The sequence below is a fragment of the Schistocerca piceifrons genome, chromosome 3 (genome assembly GCF_021461385.2).
Source record: "Schistocerca piceifrons isolate TAMUIC-IGC-003096 chromosome 3, iqSchPice1.1, whole genome shotgun sequence".
Lineage (NCBI taxonomy): Eukaryota > Metazoa > Arthropoda > Insecta > Orthoptera > Acrididae > Schistocerca > Schistocerca piceifrons.
The window spans coordinates 917652138-917672550 of NC_060140.1; the positions used below are offsets into that span (position 1 = coordinate 917652138).

Here is a 20413-nt window from a genome sequence, read left to right on the forward strand (position 1 = left end):
GGTACTGAGTCATGAGGGGAATGCCGGACAGTGGGACTTCGGTAGGTGGTGGGTGTCTGGAAAGATAACGCACAGGAGATCTGACTATATAAGTGCATGTCACTAGTAATCTTGTATGAAAACCTTATGACTCATGTGTGCAAATTAATAGAAATGTTTTCATGTTGGGGATTCTTTGTCATAATACGCACATCATAAATCTCCACATGTAAATATAGATGTGGATTTCCTCTCAAAAAGACAGCTTACCTAACAAATACTACACAGTCCAGTCGCATTAACGTGAACACCGCCTTTATTCAATGTCAACATGCAATAACCAATCACAGACGGCAAGTGGCGGCACTAGCAGTGGACAGTATGTAAACCGTATTGGGGGGGCATGAAAAACAGTGCAGTTATTGTCATTATGTAGAAATGGGGTCATTTACCTGATGTCCAAAAAGGTGTGATATTTGGCTCCCAAAATGGCTACGTTTCTAAACTGTTCATGAGCTGCCATGGTTAAAGTATACCACGCATGGCAAAATAGCACTAAACAAAAGTGGCGCTGAGGCGACTGTAGTGCACTACAGGCCATAGGTGTGAGCGACACCTGTCGGAGACGTATATAGGCAAATAGATGTGCAGCTGCTGAGCAACTGACCATCCAGGTAAACCCCAAAGAGTCTCTCCTCAATGACTGTTCAGCAAATGTTGCTGTTTATGGGCCTCCATAATAGATGCATGGTCCCTACACCCATGCTGCCTGCCGTTCATCAGCGACGAAGGCTGGAATTTGTGCACCAATATCACAATTGGATATGGTGACAGTGGCCTTTCCAGATGAATCACTTTTTACACTCCATCTGACAGATGACCATTGGCATGTACGGCATGCAACGCCTTAAAGCAAACACCCTGCAACAATTGTCAGAGTCTTACTGCCTGGGGAATGTTTTAGTGGCACTCGGGTGATCTTGTTATTCTGTAAGGCACAATGGATCAACATGAGTATGCCTCTATCTTTGGGGACAACATCTACCCCCACATGCAGCTTGTTTTTCCTCAGCACGATGGCATCTGCCACGAGGACAATTAACATGTTGCACAACTCGCAGTGTATGTGTGTGGTTCGAAGACCACCAGGATGAGTTTACCGTACTCTCCTGGTCACCAACCTCCCTGGATTTAAACCCAACTGAGAATCTGCGTTATCATCTCGACTGGACTGTTCACGCCTCTAATGTTCAGCTGAGAAAACACAGTGCACCTGGCCACGGTACTGGAGTGAGCATGGCTCCACATCCCTGTTGGTACCTTCCAGGACCTCACTGATTCTCTTCTTGCACATCTCACAGCAGTTTGCACTACAAATGATGATTATTCAGGCTAATGGACAGTGCATTTAATAGTGAACTGTATTTAGATGAGCTGTACTATTGGTGTCAGTTTCAATAAAGTAACCAATTTTCAGTTACTCGTATTGTACAGTCTTTGTATGAAGAGGCACTTCCACATGAACGCAACACCATATTAGCAAGCTTGTAGTTTACACTCTGGTGTCACATCTGTTGTTGGGCATGCGAAAGATTCTCTCAAGCTCTGCCACATATGGCAACAAGACTGTCATGGGACCACCTCTCTCATGCTGAAACTCAAATCTGCTTCTTACCACACACCAAGGCACTTCCGAATTACCAAAGTACAATTACAGTCACATCTGCCATTGTCAATAAGACATATCACCAGTACCAGTAATTTATTTGCATGTCTATTTACAGAAAATACATCACAACAATTCAGCAGCTCACAACCAGCAAACTTCACACTTAAAATCCCATTTACAGCAAGAAAACACACTTGATGATAGGAATTATTTTCCATTACACATTGTGTATAAAACAATAAATAATGACATAACTGATTTTCAGCAACCATTTTAAAAGGTGGGAGGGGTGCAGGGGAGAAAAACCAGACCTAAATGAATTTTTGAATATCTTTTTGGTATTTGTCCGGCAGGCATCATCCAAAAAGTGTGATATTTTGGCAAGCCGACTTCTTGACATCTTCTATAGTTCCTGGAGTGTAATTGATCTCTGATGGCTGCCGACTCTATATAGTCTTTACACCCCCCCCCCCCCAACCCCCCCAAAGCAGCCTCCGCATGGTGCATGGCTGGTGGTTGAGGAAGCAAAGGGTTCCCCGCTACAGATCATGACCTCACTCCTTCTGTAGTCACAGCCGCATGTAGCTCTCAGTCACCATGGTTACAATGCTTCTTCTCCAAAGGTCCTGATGGGAACGGATTTCCATATAGACATCCAATGTGATTTGATCATACTCCAGGCTGGATCCTAGACCTTTCTTAACTGAATGCTGCTGTACTTTCCTAGTAGCTCTTCGTGCAGTAATATCTCCACTGCCTCTTTGAGAATACAATCCCAGAAGGTATTTGATTGCTGCAACACCTTTGTGCCATTGCAGTTCATGCCATGTCCATGGAAGATGCAGTTCTCTGCCATGGCGGACTTTGTCAGCTGTACGTCTTCTGTGTGGCGTTTATGCTCACTGCATCTCTCCTCTTACAATCCGGATGGTCTGTCCTACATATATTTTCCCAAACTGCAAGGGATATGATAAAATCCCAGTTTTACGGAGTCCTAAGTCATCCTTGACTGATCCTAATAAGGATTTTATCTTGAGTGGAGAGTGAAACACGCACTTCACATTGTGTTTTCAGATCAATCTGCCAATCTTTTCTGATGTATTCCCAAAGCATGGTATAACTGCTATCACAGACAGTTTGTCTTCATCAGTGGTAGACTGCACTCTCAGTTCCTTCTATCTTAAGGCAGGTTTTATCTGGTGTTTGTTGTAATTGTTTGTGGGAAAACACGGCCTGTAAGTGCTGCAGTTCAGCAGCTAAGATGTCAACGTCTGAGATCTTTCTTGTTCTGTGTAGCAGTGTGCTTACAGCACATTCTTGCTGTGAAGGAGCATGATAGCTGGAGGCATGCAGGTACAAATCTGTTTGTGTTGGTTTACAGTAGGCACCGTGTCCAAGTGTTGCATCTGGTCCTCACCTGACCAGCATATCCAGAAATGGAAGCTGGCTGTTTTCTTTTGCCTTCATCATGAACTTGATATTCTGATGCAGCAAGTTCAGGTACTGCAGAAAGTCTTGCAGGTGATGTCGCCCAAGCAACCAGATTAAAAATGTATCGTCTACGTATCGAAGAAAGCAAGAGGGGTTGTACACTGCCAACTCCAGGGTTGCTTCTTCAGAAGCCTCCACAAACATACGAGCCACTACTGGTGATAGTGGGCAGCCCACCATTACTCTATCTGTTTCTTTGTAGTAGTTCCCATCGAACAGAAAGTAGGTTGACATAAGCACAAAATCTAGCTGTTTTGTTAGCACTGGTCCAAACTTTTCTCCTATGAGCCTTAGCAAGTCTCTTAGAAGTACCCTAGTAAAAAGGGATACAATGCCAAAGCTCACGATGAGGTCTTCTTGGCTCAATCAGAAGTTCTGCAGTTGCTGGATGAAAGGCGCCTAACTTCTTATGTGGTGCTGCATACAAATGGGGTGAGCTTCAATGTCAGGTGTTTTGAGAAGTCTTATGTTGGTGCTCCAATGTCACTCACAATTGGGCGGAGAGGCACTCATTCCTTGTAGACTTACATAGTAAGTAAGGTCTAGGAGGTGCAGCTGCTTGTGGAAGAAGTTTCTTCACCATCTTCTTATCTGGAAATGTGTGCTGGAGAGCCTCAATGATCTTCCTTTTCACTCTCTGAGGGTCTTCTTGCAGTGGTTTGGTTGCAAGGTGGTTGTCCTTAGCAGTTTGTCTGCAGGTGGTCGATTGCCATTCTCTGTTGGCTTGAGACCAGCTAACTGCATCCATTCACTCCCACGAGTCGGGGGAGAGTGTCCAGGCCTGCTGTAAGTCAAGTGAGAAGAGTTCTCTTGATGCCTCATCATGTCAGCATTGAATACATCGGCTCTTCTCCCTAATCAGGGCCACGCTGGCTCTTCTGCACAGGTGGGAACTCGCCCTACAATATATCCTATGTTTCCATAACCCTCCTGCCCTCAATGTCCATCAGTCATTGTCTTTTATCCACCTATCCCTTTCCTGTTCCCATTCCAGCACTACGCACCCTCCGATGCACCCACAGCCTTTTTACTTCTCCCCTTTTCTGACCCCCCCTCCCCCCCCACACCAATCCATTTAACCTCCTCACCGCACCTAGCTGCCCTACCACCTTCACACCTCGCCCCTGTATGTTCCCACAAGCAGCACTTTACCACCCCCACTCCTACCCTGCTAATCCCTCCCCACCCCACCCCAGACTACTCCTTACCCTCATCACCCAGTTTGCTTTTCCCATAACATCCCATAATGCAATGCTGCTTGCAGTCTGATCTTAGCAGCCAGAGACTGTGTGTGTGTGTGTGTGTGTGTGTGTGTGTGTGTGTGTGTGTGTAATTCTGATGAAGGCTTGTTTGGCCGAAAGCTTTGTTTGACAGTCTTTTTGTTGTGCCTATCTTCAACTCAGCATCTCTGCTGCATGGTGAATAGCAACTGCCCTTTTCATAATATTGTCATTATTTCATCCTGGATTTTCCATTGTTTAAAATCACTATTGTAAAAATTTCTACTTCATTCAAATGTACATTTATTATTATTATTAATATTACCACCACCACCACCACCACCACCACCACCACCCCTGCAACCACCACTACTAGTACTATTATTATTTGTATTATTATTGCAACATTAACAACATACTTCATTGATTGGCAGAACACAGTTGCTCTTCTAAATTTGAACAACTCAATATACAACTCATTAACATTAAAATGAGACATTTTAAATACGTAAAACAAACGTACAAAAACAGAAAAAAACTAAGATATAATACCTCATACAGAATTCCAAGAAGATGCATGACATGTGGCCAAGAATCATGATATTGGTAACTCAAGCCTGCCTGTGCACAGCTTACTGCCTTTGCCAAAGCTACATCTCGCACATCACTGGCTGCAGAGTGGTCTGTGAAACACTCCTGTGCCAATGCCTCCATAGCATGTGTAGTGCCTGCTCTGACTTCTGGTCGTTCAGATGACCACATCTGTATGGCTACTGAGAAAAACCGAGGCACATTCGCCAGGCACAAATTTATGTCCACCCTGAAGAACAGACAGGTTTTAAGCAACTTCTATAACAGGTTATGCACAATTATCAACAAAGATTCGCAGTGTCTGACAGGCACTAACAAAAATTACTCAAAGGAAAAGTTGGTTTTACACTATGATCTACTTGGAAAGTTACTGCCTTGATACTGTACACAATTTTAAGTTGCTGAAATATTGTAATGGGAAGTCCTGGTAGAATGTAAATAACTTAAGAGCAAACCCAACTCTCATTTGCACTGATTTGTTGACAAGCACATGAATTAGACTCAAAACTCAGTAGCTTTCAGACAACTTCTTTTTTTGGTCAACAGTGCACACACCCACACGCACAACAATGCTCGCTGTAGCTGTACAGATGTTTGTGTATTGCAGCTCAAAAAAGGATTCATTGTTTATGTGACTGCATCAACAGGCCTCTACTCTTTGATGGGTTATCATCTTTCTCCCACATTATTTACCAAAAGTTATACGTGAAAAGAACACAGGAAGTGTTAATTGCAGAGAAAATTTATTGTAAGTGGTATGTACAATATTTCATCATTATTAATGTAACTCGGCTGACAGATTAAAACTGTTTGCCAGACATTACTCCCCCATACACACGGAAAACTCAACTTATAGCTTCAGCCTGGCAAGGATTATCTATCCAGTTCATAAATCCAAAATATTTGGTCATGATATTACAGGACTAGATGGTACCTCTGTGAAAAAAGGTCATGTGATAATGGTGTATGCAAATCTCAGGAAAATTATCTTTTCTCCTGGAGGACCTAATTCCACAATTGTAGAAGGGGTTATTTGTAGTTAGGAACTGAAGGAGGAAACAATGGAAACTGGAAGTTATGGCTCTCACTATGAAGAACATTTCTGAAGGCTGACCTGGTACAGTAATCCCAGCAACAGAAAAATATATGGACATAACTACTGGATCAATAGACTGTCAGCCGAGTCAGCTCCAGGGAACACACTGACAAAAGGCAGCAGTTTCATTACAGACTTATTTAAAGACCTGCGAGTTCAAACAGAGAATATACACTTGCAGAATGCTTTACTGATTCATACCACAGAAAAGAAAAATAGGAAGAATACACAGATAACAATTACATTTAACCACACAGATAATCTAACCTGGAAGCAAAATATTAAACATCACACATCAATCTGGAAAAGAGCACTCACTTTGCCAAATTTATGTGCGCTTCCTGCATGACTAACAACCAAGCGAGAGTAGGACTTGTATCGCTGGCAGCAGGTTGATAGTCAAACAGTGCTGCGACCAGTTGCGCGTTGAGCTCTCCAGGTAGTGTTTTAGATGATGGACGGGAGATGAAAAGACCATGCAAAGCTTGCAGCCCACAAGAAATTATACGAGTATCTCCAAGTGTCATTATTTTCAGGACAGTCTCACACACCGTCTGTAACAGTTTTTGAATAGTTGTTAATAATAATAATAATAATAATAATAATTTTAGGTATTACCAATAATAGAGCATAAAAAACTATAACAAACAAATAAAAAATGGATGTGGTTGCAGAATAAAGGAGACATATGTTGTACAGGAGTGACATTTCCAAGGGCCTAAAGAAACAATGATACCATTCAACAAGCACCACATCTATTCTATCAAAATAAAACATTACAGGGAACTGCACAAGTAAGACTTTTTACAGTATTATTTGCAATCCTTAATTATGAAAATGTAGCTGAGTATTCTTCCAAAACTGTTTACTGGCTTACCAGTTCTAAATTTACATCATTCTATTCACTTCAAACTCAACCCAATCACATAAATTAAGAAGGCCATTAATGCTGCAACAAAGTAACTAACTAGGTGATTTCTATAATTTTAAATGCTGTGTTTTGTATTTCCGTTATGGTAGCCTAGAAACGAATCTCGTGTGGTATTTTTTTATCTGTCAAGGTAATATCAATATATGTGAAATAGTTAACACCATCCGATGGACATTACATCAGATGACATCCTGAAATTCGCGTAGTGTTGCAGCAAGACACTCTAATAGGAAATATTTGGCAAGCAAGTTATGCTGCTGGTATGGTGACAAACGGAAAAAGATGAAATACTCCGTATTACAACAAAATTGTATGATTTCAGTGCAAGTGCACAGTTTTTTTACTTATCTATAAGCCTGTTTTAGTGCTTTACATATCCTTTGATACTGTGATGGCCAAAAACAAAAATTCCACATTATTACCCAAAAGATGTTAACAGTAAGTATCACACAATGGAAAGTCCAGGATGGAATAACAGCAACTGAAAAGGATAGACTGCTACTCATTTACTACTTTAAGTGTCTCATTTCCTAATCTAATTCCCTCAGCATTACTTGACTTAATTCGACTACATTCCATTATCCTCGTTTTGCTTTTTTTTATGTTCATCTTATATCCTCCTTTCAAGACACTGTCCATTCCGTTCAGCTGCTCTTCCAGGTTCTTTGCTGCCTCTGACAGACTTACAATGTCATCGGCGAACCTCAAAGTTTTTATTTCTTCTCCATGGATTTTAGTTCCTACTCCGAATTTTTCTTTTGTTTCCTTTACTGCTTGCTCAATATACAGATTGAATAACATCGGGGAGAGGCTACAACCCTGTCTCACTCCCTTCCCAACCACTGCTTCCCTTTCATGTCCCTCGACTCGTAACTGCCATCTGGTTTCTGTACAAATTGTAAATAGCCTTTTGCTCCCTGTATTTTACCCCTGCCACCTTCCGAATTTGAAAGAGAGTATTCCAGTCAACATTGTCCAAAGCTTTCTCTAAGTCTACAAATGCTAGAAACGTAGGTTTGCCTTTTCTTAATCTAGCTTCTAAGATAAGTCATCGGGTCACTATTGCCTCACGCATTCCAACATTTCTACGGAATCCAAATTATTCTTCCCTGAGGTCAGCTTCTACCAGTTTTTCCATTTGTCTGTAAAAAATTTGCATTAGTATTTTGCAGCCATGACTTATTAAATTAATCTTGCTACAGCTTTCTTCTTGCACCACATCTATTTCTTGTTGCTTTCCTTTCTGCAAAAGAATCTATTACCTCATCAAAGTTCATCAAACGTTTTGCTACATGAAAAATCGAAATGTCGTTACCTAATACTGAAAAAGCTGTTAATACAAATAATACCCAAGATTAGTGTGGTTTCTCGATCTGATTACATCTATTTTGTCACTGTCTACTAGACAAAACAAAATAGGCCTTTCTAATATTGCAGAAATTTTGTAACACACACCAAATAAACGAGACTGTTTTGGCACAAATGGTCATTTTTATAACACAACAGAATATAATTCACGAAGTACCAATATCATCAGATGCCTATAAGGCCTACTACTAGCAATAAGATTTATGTTAGGAAATAGTTTCACATTTCATTCATATGCACCAGTTTCTCAACCACGAGATAAAAAAGTAGTATTACAAAATTTTTAAATAAATTTGGAATCGTCTTATTCTTCCACAATTTGTGTGATGTCCCCGTTTCTTTTCCTTCCTCGTTCTAACAAACAAGCTTTTCATCAAGAATTCTGTAGCTGTTCCTGCCATTGTCAAAATTTGTTCGCCGATTAACTTCGCAAACCCTGTCAGAATCGCAGATTTAGTTATCCCGTGATTATTCTCTGGTTAGGCATTGTTATATATTCATACAACACGTTTTCTGCGTTACTTCCAGAATATAACTTAAGCGTCTTCTAGCCGGGGACTGTACAACTGGTTCTTACTAGTGTAGCGATCTGGCAAAACATTTTCTGTCAAAGTTTCATTTTCTTGGATACACCGAGAAGATAATATGTAATCTCTATCACCTGTTATTCCTGTTAGTCGTTTATTTCCACTCTGGTAGTCTGACTCTATGGATTTCACTAGTAATTACAGCAACGCTGAACATTTGCAAGCCCAATTAACCACATAATCAGACAGCGATTGGCGTTCATCCATTCAGCTTTACTCCTCTCAGCTTGTATAGCCCCGTCCTCTTTTGTTTACAGAAACTTTATTTCTAGATGCCACAAGGATTCTCCTGACAGACACATCACGTACACTATGCATGCATTCAAAAATCAACTTGTGATTCATTCAGAAATCAACTTAAAATGTGTTCAAAAATATTCAAAAACCTACAGGGATGCATTTCAAAATCATATGAATAATCAATAGACGAACGTGCGCTGGATGCTAGGTGCTTTGTGAAATAAGTTTTTTTCCCCCACAAGAATATGAATTTGGCACCCCCTTTTCCCGGTAGCATCTAGCTGCTTGCTGTGACTGCTTGCACAGCCAACAGCCACATTCCTGTAGCCATAAGCAGGAGAACCTACTACTCAAATGTGACTCAACTGCGCTTGCGCATGAGCCCGTTCGTAACTGCTAAAACGAAACTAATGTAAACAGTAGTGACTTCACACTCATCAGAGGCAATTTGTTGTTATGAAGAATTGTATAGTCTTCCTAAAGCCTTTGACACATTTTGCTGTTGCCAGACACTTGTATGAGCACTGTGTGTCCTTGTTGTACATGGCGCATTTCCTCTGCAATTTAAGTTATTTTCGTTTTTTTCTCTCATTTATGTTTTTGATGTATTATTCTGCAGTACGGGGATACAGTAATATCCTTTGGTAGAGTATCAGTTCTTACCAGTCAAAATTACAAAAATTTAACTGAAAACTAAAACAACCAAAAATTCTGGGAATTTTAAAAACTTCCCAGGTTTTTCCCGGTTTTCCCCCGGATGAAAAAATTCCCGGGTTTTTCCCGGATCTCCCAGTTGTCCCGGGTCATATACACCCTGAAACAAATGGAAAACCTTTATTTGTAATTGAGTGACAGAGATATTGACACACACCACACAGAGCCAATGGAGGCACTGCCTGGGAAGCCAAAATCCTGCAGATCATCTCACGTGGGAATTACATGCAAATTGCTAGTCACTCTTGATATCTGATGGTGTGGCCCACCATGGCTTTCAGAAGACAAGCAGTTCTGGCCACTGGACATCCCAGCCCCACTTCCGTCAATGCCACGAGCCAAAATGAGAGCAAATATCACCCTGATCACCACTGAACCACTACTGGACACAGCAGGGTTTAGTTCATATTGGCGAGTACTGCATGTATCTGCCTTTGTATTTCGATTTATCAGCACAACAAGAAATAAAAATAGAATCTCTGGCAGTTTCAGTGCTTTGGAATTACAAAATGCATGCACCTACTGGATCGTTAGAGTTCATGAGAAACTATTCATTGCTGAACTGTCTGCACAGCATAAGGAAGGGCAATTGCCCAAGGAATCAAAGATCACTTGATACTATCCCTTTATATATGATGGCATCCTTCGACATGGTGGTAGGCTGCAACATGCTGCGTTGTCACACTGAGAGAAGCATCCAATTATATTCGATGGACGTCACAAATTCACTGAGCTTCTCATCACACACACACACACACACACACACACACACACACACACACACACACATGAAAGACTGCATCATCTCGGTGAGCGGATTATGTTAGGGAAACTGTGAGAAGAATTTTGGATTCTGTGAGGATGACAAGCTGTTTGGAGAGTTCTTCACTCTTGCCTACCATAAATACAGGCGCCGGTATGAAGAGATGGTGGCTCCACTACCACTAGACAGAGTTCAGCCTTCGAGATCATTTGCAGTAACACGCATCGATTTTGCTGGAGCATTATATCCCAAATCTGGACACCAAACAAAGAAGTCCTACTGATCTTATTCACATGTGCCACAAGACGGGCCATTCACATTGAACTTGCCACTGACAGATTTTTGATGGCCATGCTAAACTTTGCAGGACGTAAGAGCCTACCAGTCACTGTCTACTCGGACAATGCTACAACATTCCATGCAGCCAACTCAGACTGTCAGAGCTTTCCAAAACCACGCATCATACTGACATACAGCTCTGTTGCGCTCACCATGGAATCACTTGGAAATTCATACCACCATGTGTGGCTTGGTGAGGAGGCTGGTGGGAACACATGAAAGGCTCTGTCAAGTGCTGCTTGAGGAAAGTTCTTGGTCGCCCCCACGTTTGAACACCACCTTGATCAGCATCACGACCCATCACTAAAGGAAAGAGCGATACTGCATTGACGCCAGCCCACTTTCTAAACAGTGGAAAATTAGTAACAATTCCATTCGGGCCAGAGCCAGCAACTAGAAGTGACCTTGCCGAGGAGTTCCGACAGACAAAAGGTCAATGAGAACATTTGGCGTAGGTGGAAGACCGAATACCTCCTACTGCCAAGACAATACCATGAGGTGAAGGGATACCTTTCACAAAGGAAGCTGAGAATTGGAGAGGTTGTTCTGCTCCAAGAAGACAGCAAACCACGGCACTTGTGGAAGAGGGCTGTGGTGGAAGAAGTGTGGCACAGCAGAGACAATAAAACATGGTGCATCGTCCTCTGCCAGCCAGATGTGTGTGAGCAGAAGTTTTACTGTGTCGATTCCTTGATTTCACTAGTGTGTACCAACAGTACTGATGTGTTCCTTCGATAAACAATGCTTGTTCAAAGTGATTTTTCAAGAAACTTCTTCAGCTGAATATGAACTCTACATTGTTAAAGTTTTCTACTGCCCATTCAAAAAGTTGCAATGGGGTTTTTACTTTGTTTTCAATGGGTCTTTGCAAACTGGTGCGAGCTGCCAGTCTCTTTATAGATGCTCCAACACTGTCACAAGCCCCTTTGCCATGTGCTGTGGCAAAAAAGGGCCACTCTGCTTCCACTTCAAAATCTTTCTCATGGAAACAGAGGTTTAAGTAGTCTTTTTTTTTTTTTTTTGTATTGCACAGTAGACCCATCTGAGAAATAGAATGCATTTTTGGATTTTTGGGAGGTTTTGAATACACACACACACACACACACACACACACACACACACACACACACGAAAAGTATATACTGCAAGTGTGTTGTGCTCTAGTGAATCAAAATAATTATGTAACTGAGATGTTCAACTTCGAATTCCTCTTTGAAATATCTAACAAAGGGATTTTGAGTAACCAGTCATAAACCTTATGTTTGAAAATATTACTGGTCAGTGACCAAGCAGAAGCTGGAAGTTTATTGGAGTTTTAAACTCATTATTTTGTGTGAGTTTGCAGTCTTTGTGAGTCTGTGTATTGGTATGTCGATGTCCAGTTTACCGCTGGTGTTGTGAGGATGTATGTTCTCTCAGGTCTCGAACTCATTTAAGTTGCTTTTGACATAAAGCAGTGCTGTGTAAATGTATAGATTCACAACAGTTAATATCATGTGCTTGATAAAGAGGGGGCAGCAGTGTTCCTTGGGCTTAAGTTTGCTCATTATTCTGATTACTTTTTTTTTTTAATTTTCAGAATTTCACTGAAAAAGCAAGAATGTCCCCATAACAATATGCTGTAGGAAATGTGTGATTGGAACAGGCCAAAATATACCACCCTTAGATACTCATCAGTGACTACATCTGTCAGTCTCCAGATGAGATAACACACACTTGCTATTCTCTTGCAGACATGGCTAATGTGTTCCTCCCAGTTTAATTTTGAATCAATGTGAAATCTTAACAATTTTACTGATTTGCTTTCAACAGCTGTCGTTAAACCCAGAATTAGTTTATATGTTTTATCAGGATTACATAGGAGTTCATTAGAAGAAAACCAATTCATTACTAGGTCTAGTTTTTCCTGTGTTGTCTGATGCAGTTCTGTTGTGTCATGGTGTGTATTGAGCAATGTTGTGTCATCTGCATAACACACAATTAAATTTGCTCCTACATGGTAAGGTAAGTCATTAATTGCAATGATGAACAGAAAAGGACCTAGGACCGAGCCCTGAGGCACTCCAGTCCGAACTTCCTTCAGCGAGGAACATCTATTTTTAATTGAAACAAACTGTCTCCTGTTACGTAAGTATGATTCGATTACATCTAAAGATGGTTTGTGTACGCTATAAATTTCCAGTTTTGCAAGTAGGGTGTTAAATGGTATGCAGTCGAAGGCTTTGCTAAGATCACACAGTACAACTGATACTAGATCCTTATTTTCGAATGCAGTTAACACCTGGTTAACAACTTCAGTGACAGCAGTAGAGCTACTTTTACCATATTCATATGCAAACTGTCTGTTGGAGAGGAGATCATGCTTTTCAAAATAGTTATTTAGTTGACTGTACATTATATATTCAAAAACTTTAGAGAAAATTGGGACAATAGAAACTGGTCGATAGTTTTGGGGCAGATGCTTATCTCCCTTTTTAAAGACTGGTATCACTTTAACAGTTTTGGGTGCATCTGGGAAAATTCCAGATTCTAAACACACATTAAAAATGAAAGAAAGAGGTTGACAGATAAGGTGTATTATTTTTTTCATTACATAGTTAGAAAACCAATAACAGTCTATACTTTTGGAGTTGGTGAACCTTGCCACAGCTTTTACAATATCCTCTGGGGTGACAACATTCCAGTGGAAAGTATACCTCCTATGGGGCACAGCACCAAGATGATCTAGTGCACAAGTGCCATTTTGCTTGATTTTGTTTTTCAGATCACTCTCTGAGGTTAGGAAGTAATTATTTACTTCTTCTGGGACCAGCTTTGCATCTTGTGTATGGGTTTGTGAATTATATTGGTTGAAGATATCCCATGCTGCCTTACATTTGTTGGGAGCACTTTCAATGTAATGTTCACATGCCTGTTTTTTGGCCAAGGACAATTTGTCTTTATAGATTTTTTTACATTTTAGATAAGCACTATAAGAAGTATTATCTAGCTCAAGTCCTTGTTTACAAGAATTTTTATATATTCTGTACAGTCTGAGCATCTACTCCCTAGTGAGAGCTAGCTCATCTGTATACCATTTTAGCTGTTTGTTTTTCTGTTTATGCTTAGGGCTACTTTTGATTAATGGTGAACAGCAGTACCATAACTCTGTGAGTATTTTCAGGAAGTTGTTAAACACTATTTCACCAGCACCCTTCTCAGGTTGTGTGTTGTACACAAAGTCCCAGTTAGCATCAGATAATCTGTCAATAAATAAATCAATATATTCATCTTTCTGTCCTCTTACCCACGTGGTATTAGACTTGATTCTGACTGATTTGTCTGATTTAGGCAACTGATCACAGCAGAATGTTAAAATCAATGGTTCAGGATCAGTTAGGGCTCCACTGGCAAGTCTGACGTCATACATATCTCTAGAAAAATTTACTATAATATTATCTAAGCACGCATTATCCCGTGTTGGTGTGTAATTTGTACATTGTAAATTTAGTGATCTTAAGATATTAAAAAATGTTTTAGTAACATGTTCATCACTGTTGGCCATTTCAATGTTGAAATCGTCACAGATAATTAGTTTAATTTTAGATTTTAGTATTTTCCTCATAAGCAGCTCAAATCTTTTGAAAAATGTATTTACATCTCCTCCTGGTGATCTATATAAGCTAACAATTATAGTATTGCCTTATTATAGTAATGCCTTAGAATGATTCAATTTACATGAGAATGTCACAAAAATACACACATGGCAGAAAGGCAGGTTACAACACATGAAGCAAATGTTTAATCCTAAAATTTTGCTAATTTGTCTTCCAAGTGAAGTCAACCATTGCCACCTAGTTTATATTGACATCAACTGCAATACTGGAGACATCTGGCACAATGACAAGAGAATGGGAATAAAATGATGATGATGTGATATATACACACACCTGGTAATAAGAAAAACAAAACCAGGTGAAATTCAATAGCAATTCGAGTCTCTAACCTTGACCTGAGCCTTCGGAAATGCAAAAATTATATCCTTGAGGAGATTAAGAACATGTAGTGTTGTCGTGGAGCCTCCGAGAGAACCACTTGTCTCCATCTGTGTGTTGCAGAACTTGGCAACATGCTTTGCTGCAGGGTGATGAGCTGGTGGTGGAGTAGGGGCTCCATCCAGCATTATGCTGCTACCTCTCAGTATTGCACAGACAGCATGTTGTGCTGCCTTGCGAACCTACAACAGACATGCAGATATTGTCAAGAAACATTAACCACTACTTACCAATAAATGTGTGGTACAGAAGACAAGTCTGATATTAGTCTATTGCTACAATAATCATCAAAATACCAGTAGCTATGGTTTCAGAGATACAACTCATGTATTAAAGCAATTACACTGGACATTAAGTAGAGCCTAGTGTCTGCACTATTTGCTATTGCTATAAATATTTATTAATAAGTTGACTGTTTACCACAAACAAATATATATTTAAGTACAAACACAAGTATTTCAAGACAGTTCATCCGAAGGTCAAAACAGCAATCTGGTACCAAATTCGTTAGTAATTATTTTGCATCGTCTCTTTATTAGGATTCCATATTTGACTTACAAGATTTTCTGGGGAAGAAATCGGTGCATTATAATAAAGATCATAAAATTTGAAAGCATCCTCTTTACTGCTTTCTGACTTAATTGGTTTCTGCAAGTCTGAAAAGATTTTCACAAGCAAACATACAGCATAGATCTGCTTTGTTTTATTTGCTGATAATATGCAAAAACAAAGCTTAGAGTCAATACTAAAAGCTGATATGATCATCAAACAGCTTTACATAGACATGGTCCCATTGGTGAAGGTGTGGCTTGCCCAGCCAATCATGGAAGCAAGGAAGGAAGGAAACTTAGTTGAACAAACCATTGAGCAAATTATAGAGGGACATTTACCTAAATGTGGAGACCAAATTTTCCCTAAATAGACCGAAATATTGTCACACATTAAAAGTTATGGAAACTGCATGGTAAATCCTAGGGCCACCTATGGACTGAAACACACAGATTCAGATTGGTAGTCTGACATCCTCATAGGCATCATTTCACCAACAGATCTTACAAAATATTAACTATCTTCAAATTTTTTGGTTTATGAACCATCATTTTGTTCTGGTTTTAGTTTTTATAGTAAGTCAATGTATTGGGTTGGTGCAAAAGTTCATAGCAATATTCTGTAAGCCTAATAAATACAACAAATTCACATAACAGAGACTTTCTCCTTCACTATTTACGAAAGTCTGTCAATGCTGGGGTAACTTTTGAATTCTCAAATTGTAGAAGTCACATGGTTTTGAGGCAAGCCATGTTCAGAGTATATTTTCATGCAGAATGGAAGTTTCTTGAATGTTGTTCAATAGAGAGCAGAAAAGCTGAAACTCTGAGGGTGTTATATCAGGTGAATAAGTTGGGTAAAGAATGACTTCCCAACCAAATTCCTATATAGTGTTTGCCAGTCTAGCAGATTGCAGGTGGATGTTATCGTGGAGTAGCACCACTTCATGCAGTCTTCTTGGATGTTGTTCTTGGATTGTGTCTGCAAGACATCTCATCTCAGTTGCTGGTAATAAATGTCAGTGGTGATTATTACACCTCGGGGAAACAATACATGGTACACAGCACTATCAATATTCCACCAGACACACAACATATATTTTGTGGATGCACGCAGGTCTTTGTACAGGGAGTTGCTGCTTTGTTTAGGCTAAATCATTCCTTTCTTTTCCTTATGTTAGCATAAAGACACCATTTCTTGCCACTAGTAATGATACAAGTTCGGAATGGTCGGTGTTGTTCAAGAGCCAAATGATGACAAACAAGCAGAGATGCACATGTAACCACCCATCGATTTATGTGGTTTTGGCTTAGAACATACACTCAATTTTTGAACCTTCCCCATTGCTTGCAAATGTTGCACGATAGTGGAATGATCATAAATCATCACATCTGCCATTTCTTTATTTATTTATTTATTTATTTATTTATTGTTCCGTGGGACCACATTTAGGAGAAGTCTCCATGGTCATGGAACGAGTCAATACATGAAATTATAACACGATTGTAGAAACAGATAAAATGAAACAAGTCGTTAGTTTAAATAAAGAAAATCAAGAATGTAACACTGGAATTTTCTTAATTTTTTATCTCTTCCAGGAGCTCCTCGACAGAATAGAAGGAGTGAGCCATGAGGAAACTCTTCAGTTTAGACTTAAAAGTGTTTGGGCTAGTGCTAAGATTTTTGAGTTCTTGTGGTAGCTTATTGAAAATGGATGCAGCAGAATACTGCACTCCTTTCTGCACAAGAGTCAAGGAAGTGCATTCCACATGCAGATTTGATTTCTGCCTAGTATTAACTGAGTGAAAGCTGCTAACTCTTGGGAATAAGCTAATATTGCTAACAACAAACGACATTAAAGAAAATACATACTGTGAGGGCAATGTCAAAATTCCCAGACTATTGAATAGGGGTCGACAAGAGGTTTTCGAACTTACACCATACATAGCTCGAACAGCCCGTTTTTGAGCCAAAAATACCCTTTTTGAATCAGAAGAATTACCCCAAAAAATAATACCATATGACATAAGCGTATGAAAATATGCGAAGTATACTACTTTTCGTGTTGAAATGTCACTTATTTCAGATACTGTTCTAATGGTAAATAAAGCGGCATTTAGTTTCTGAACAAGATCCTGAACATGGGCTTTCCACAACAGCTTACTATCTATCCGTACGCCTAGGAACTTGAACTGTTCCGTCTCGCTTATAACATGCCCATTCTGTCTGATTAAAATGTCAGTTCTTGTTGAATTGTGGGTTAGAAACTGTAAAAACTGAGTCTTACTGTGATTTAGCATCAAATTATTTTCCACAAGCCACGAACTTACTTCATGAACTACATTATTTGATAATGTTTCAATATTACACACAAGATCCTTCACTACCAAGGTGGTGTCATCAGCAAACAGAAATATTTTTGAATCACCTGTAATACTAGAAGGCATATCATTTACATAAATAAGGAACAGCAGTGGCCCCAGCACCGACCCTTGGGGAACGCCCCATTTAACAGTGCCCCATTGGGACTGAACATCATTACCACTCTCAATATTGCGGAGGATTACCTTCTGCTTTCTGTTCTTAAAGTAGGAGGCGAACCAATCGTAAGCTACTCCCCTTACTCCATAATGTTCCAACTTCTGCAGTAATATTTTGTGGTCAACACAGTCAAAAGCCTTCGTTAAATCAAAGAAAACACCTAACGTTCTCAACCTTTTATTTAATCCGTCCAAAACCTCACAGAGAAAAGAGAATATAGCATTTTCAGTTGTTAAGCCATTTCTAAAACCAAACTGTACATTTGACAGCAAATTATGTGAATTTAAATGCTGCAGTAACCTTGTATATACAAGCCTCTCGATAACTTTAGCAAACACCGATGGCATAGAAATAGGTCTATAATTGTCAACATTATCCCTGTCTCCCTTTTTATAAAGTGGCTTCACTACCGAGTACTTTAATCGGTCAGGAAACCGACCACTGCTAAAGGAAAAGTTACAGATATGGCTAAGTACTGAGCTAATATACGTGGAACAATACTTCAGTATTCTGCTAGATACCCCGTCATATCCATGAGAGTTCTTGGTCTTTAGTGATTTAATTATTAACTCAATCTCCCTCTTGTCAGTATCATGGAGGAGCATTTCAGGTAACAGTCTCGGAACACTTTTTTCTAAGAGCGCTATATGATTCCCTGTTGGGACTAGGTTTCTATTTAGTTCACCTGCTATATTCAGAAAGTGATTATTAAGTACTGTACATATATGCGACTTATCAGCAACACGGACATCCCCACTACGCACTGATTCTATATCCTCGACCTGTCTCTGCAGACCAGCCACTTCCTTTACGACTGACCATATGGTTTTAATTTTATCCTGAGACTTAGCTATTCTATCTGCATACCACATACTTTTTGCCTTCCTAATAACTTTTTTAAGCACCTTACAATACTGTTTGTAATGGGCTGCTGCATTTAGATTTTGACTGTTTCTAACGTTTTGATATAATTGCCACTTTGTTCTACAAGATATTCTTATCCCTTTAGTCAGCCACCCAGGCTGCCTGTTTGTGCTAGTACCCTGTTTTAAACGTTCTAACGGAAAGCAACTTTCAAAGAGCACGAGAAAAGTCTTGAGGAAAGCATTATATTTATCGTCTACTGTATCAGCACTATAAACATCTTGAGTGCACTGACATTGATCATTCTGTACTAATGTGTTTAAACAATCTTCATCAAACCGGGAAGGTCTTCGTGAACATGGAGAGTCACTAATGTCAAAACAATCCTGTTTAGAATGAGAAAAACATTTTCTTACAGTGCTCTGTCCAACAGGCTTATCCCCATACATGGCACCAATGTTTCTGGCTGCCTGCATTGTTGCCATCCTCAACTAAGCTCAAAACAAAGAATATGTCAGAAATATTCAGATTCCTTCACTTTGCACTCCATTTTCTAGTTTACACAGCTCCACTCAGTATCTTCAAATGACAAAATGACAACATGTAAACTCAAATAGCAACAGTGAACTACAAATAAAAAATGACTCTCGATGCATAAACCTGTAACAACCAGAATACCAGCCTGAAAAATAAAAATGTTATGTACTTATGCACCAACCTAATAAAAACTGAAAATAGAATCTGTCTTTGTCCTTAGTCTTCAGAAGTTGCTTCAGTACAGTTTTGCTGGCATGAGGATTTTACCTGATGCCATCATAACCATATTACTAGCACAGCTTCCTTTCCTCACACATAAATGTTTCCTTAAAAATGGAACTCCTTGCCTAATGTCCCACAGGCACAGTAATTTAAAATATTTTGCATAACTTTAATGCAATGAAGGAAGACAATTTACCTAGAGATATAAGAATTTCTATTCTGTGATCACTTACGTCAGTGTCTGACATTTCCCAGGTTGATACAAAGACTAAACGGACAAACCACCTTTGTGACAATCCTCAACTGATCCTATTGCTAGAAACTTGTGCCAGATTCTAGAGACACCACTTTGCCTCACAGCGACATTTGCTGCAATGTCCACCTGTATCATTCCCTGCTATGTTTGAGCCTCTGATCATATTTTATTGTTGTCCGAACCATTGTGAAGCAACGCAACTCTTGTAATGACAACTAGCCTGAGTACTGCAATGTTTACAGGTGACAAGGTTGTCACAAGCTGTATATATTGCCCCCTCCCCAGTGGAAATGTGGACTGATTCTGCTGCTCTTACATTACAAACAAACCGGTGTGTTGACATTAAAACACATTTCTGGATCACAATATTCAGTATTAAATTTTTGGCAATATGATACATTTTGACTACTGTACAAGACAGC

The 20413-nt window shown here is 39.7% G+C and overlaps 1 protein-coding gene across 1 annotated transcript in view; it reads right to left on the reverse strand.

Annotated features, from left to right (window-relative positions):
* LOC124787920 (RRP12-like protein) overlaps positions 1–20413 on the reverse strand; it is a 140734-nt gene that overhangs the window by 79279 nt on the left and 41042 nt on the right. The window contains exons 6-8 of the mRNA XM_047254907.1: positions 14974–15204; positions 6365–6600; positions 4912–5179 (exon numbers count right to left, since the gene is read on the reverse strand). Coding sequence (XP_047110863.1) covers positions 4912–5179; positions 6365–6600; positions 14974–15204 — 735 coding nt within the window. The remainder of the gene's footprint in view (positions 1–4911; positions 5180–6364; positions 6601–14973; positions 15205–20413) is intronic.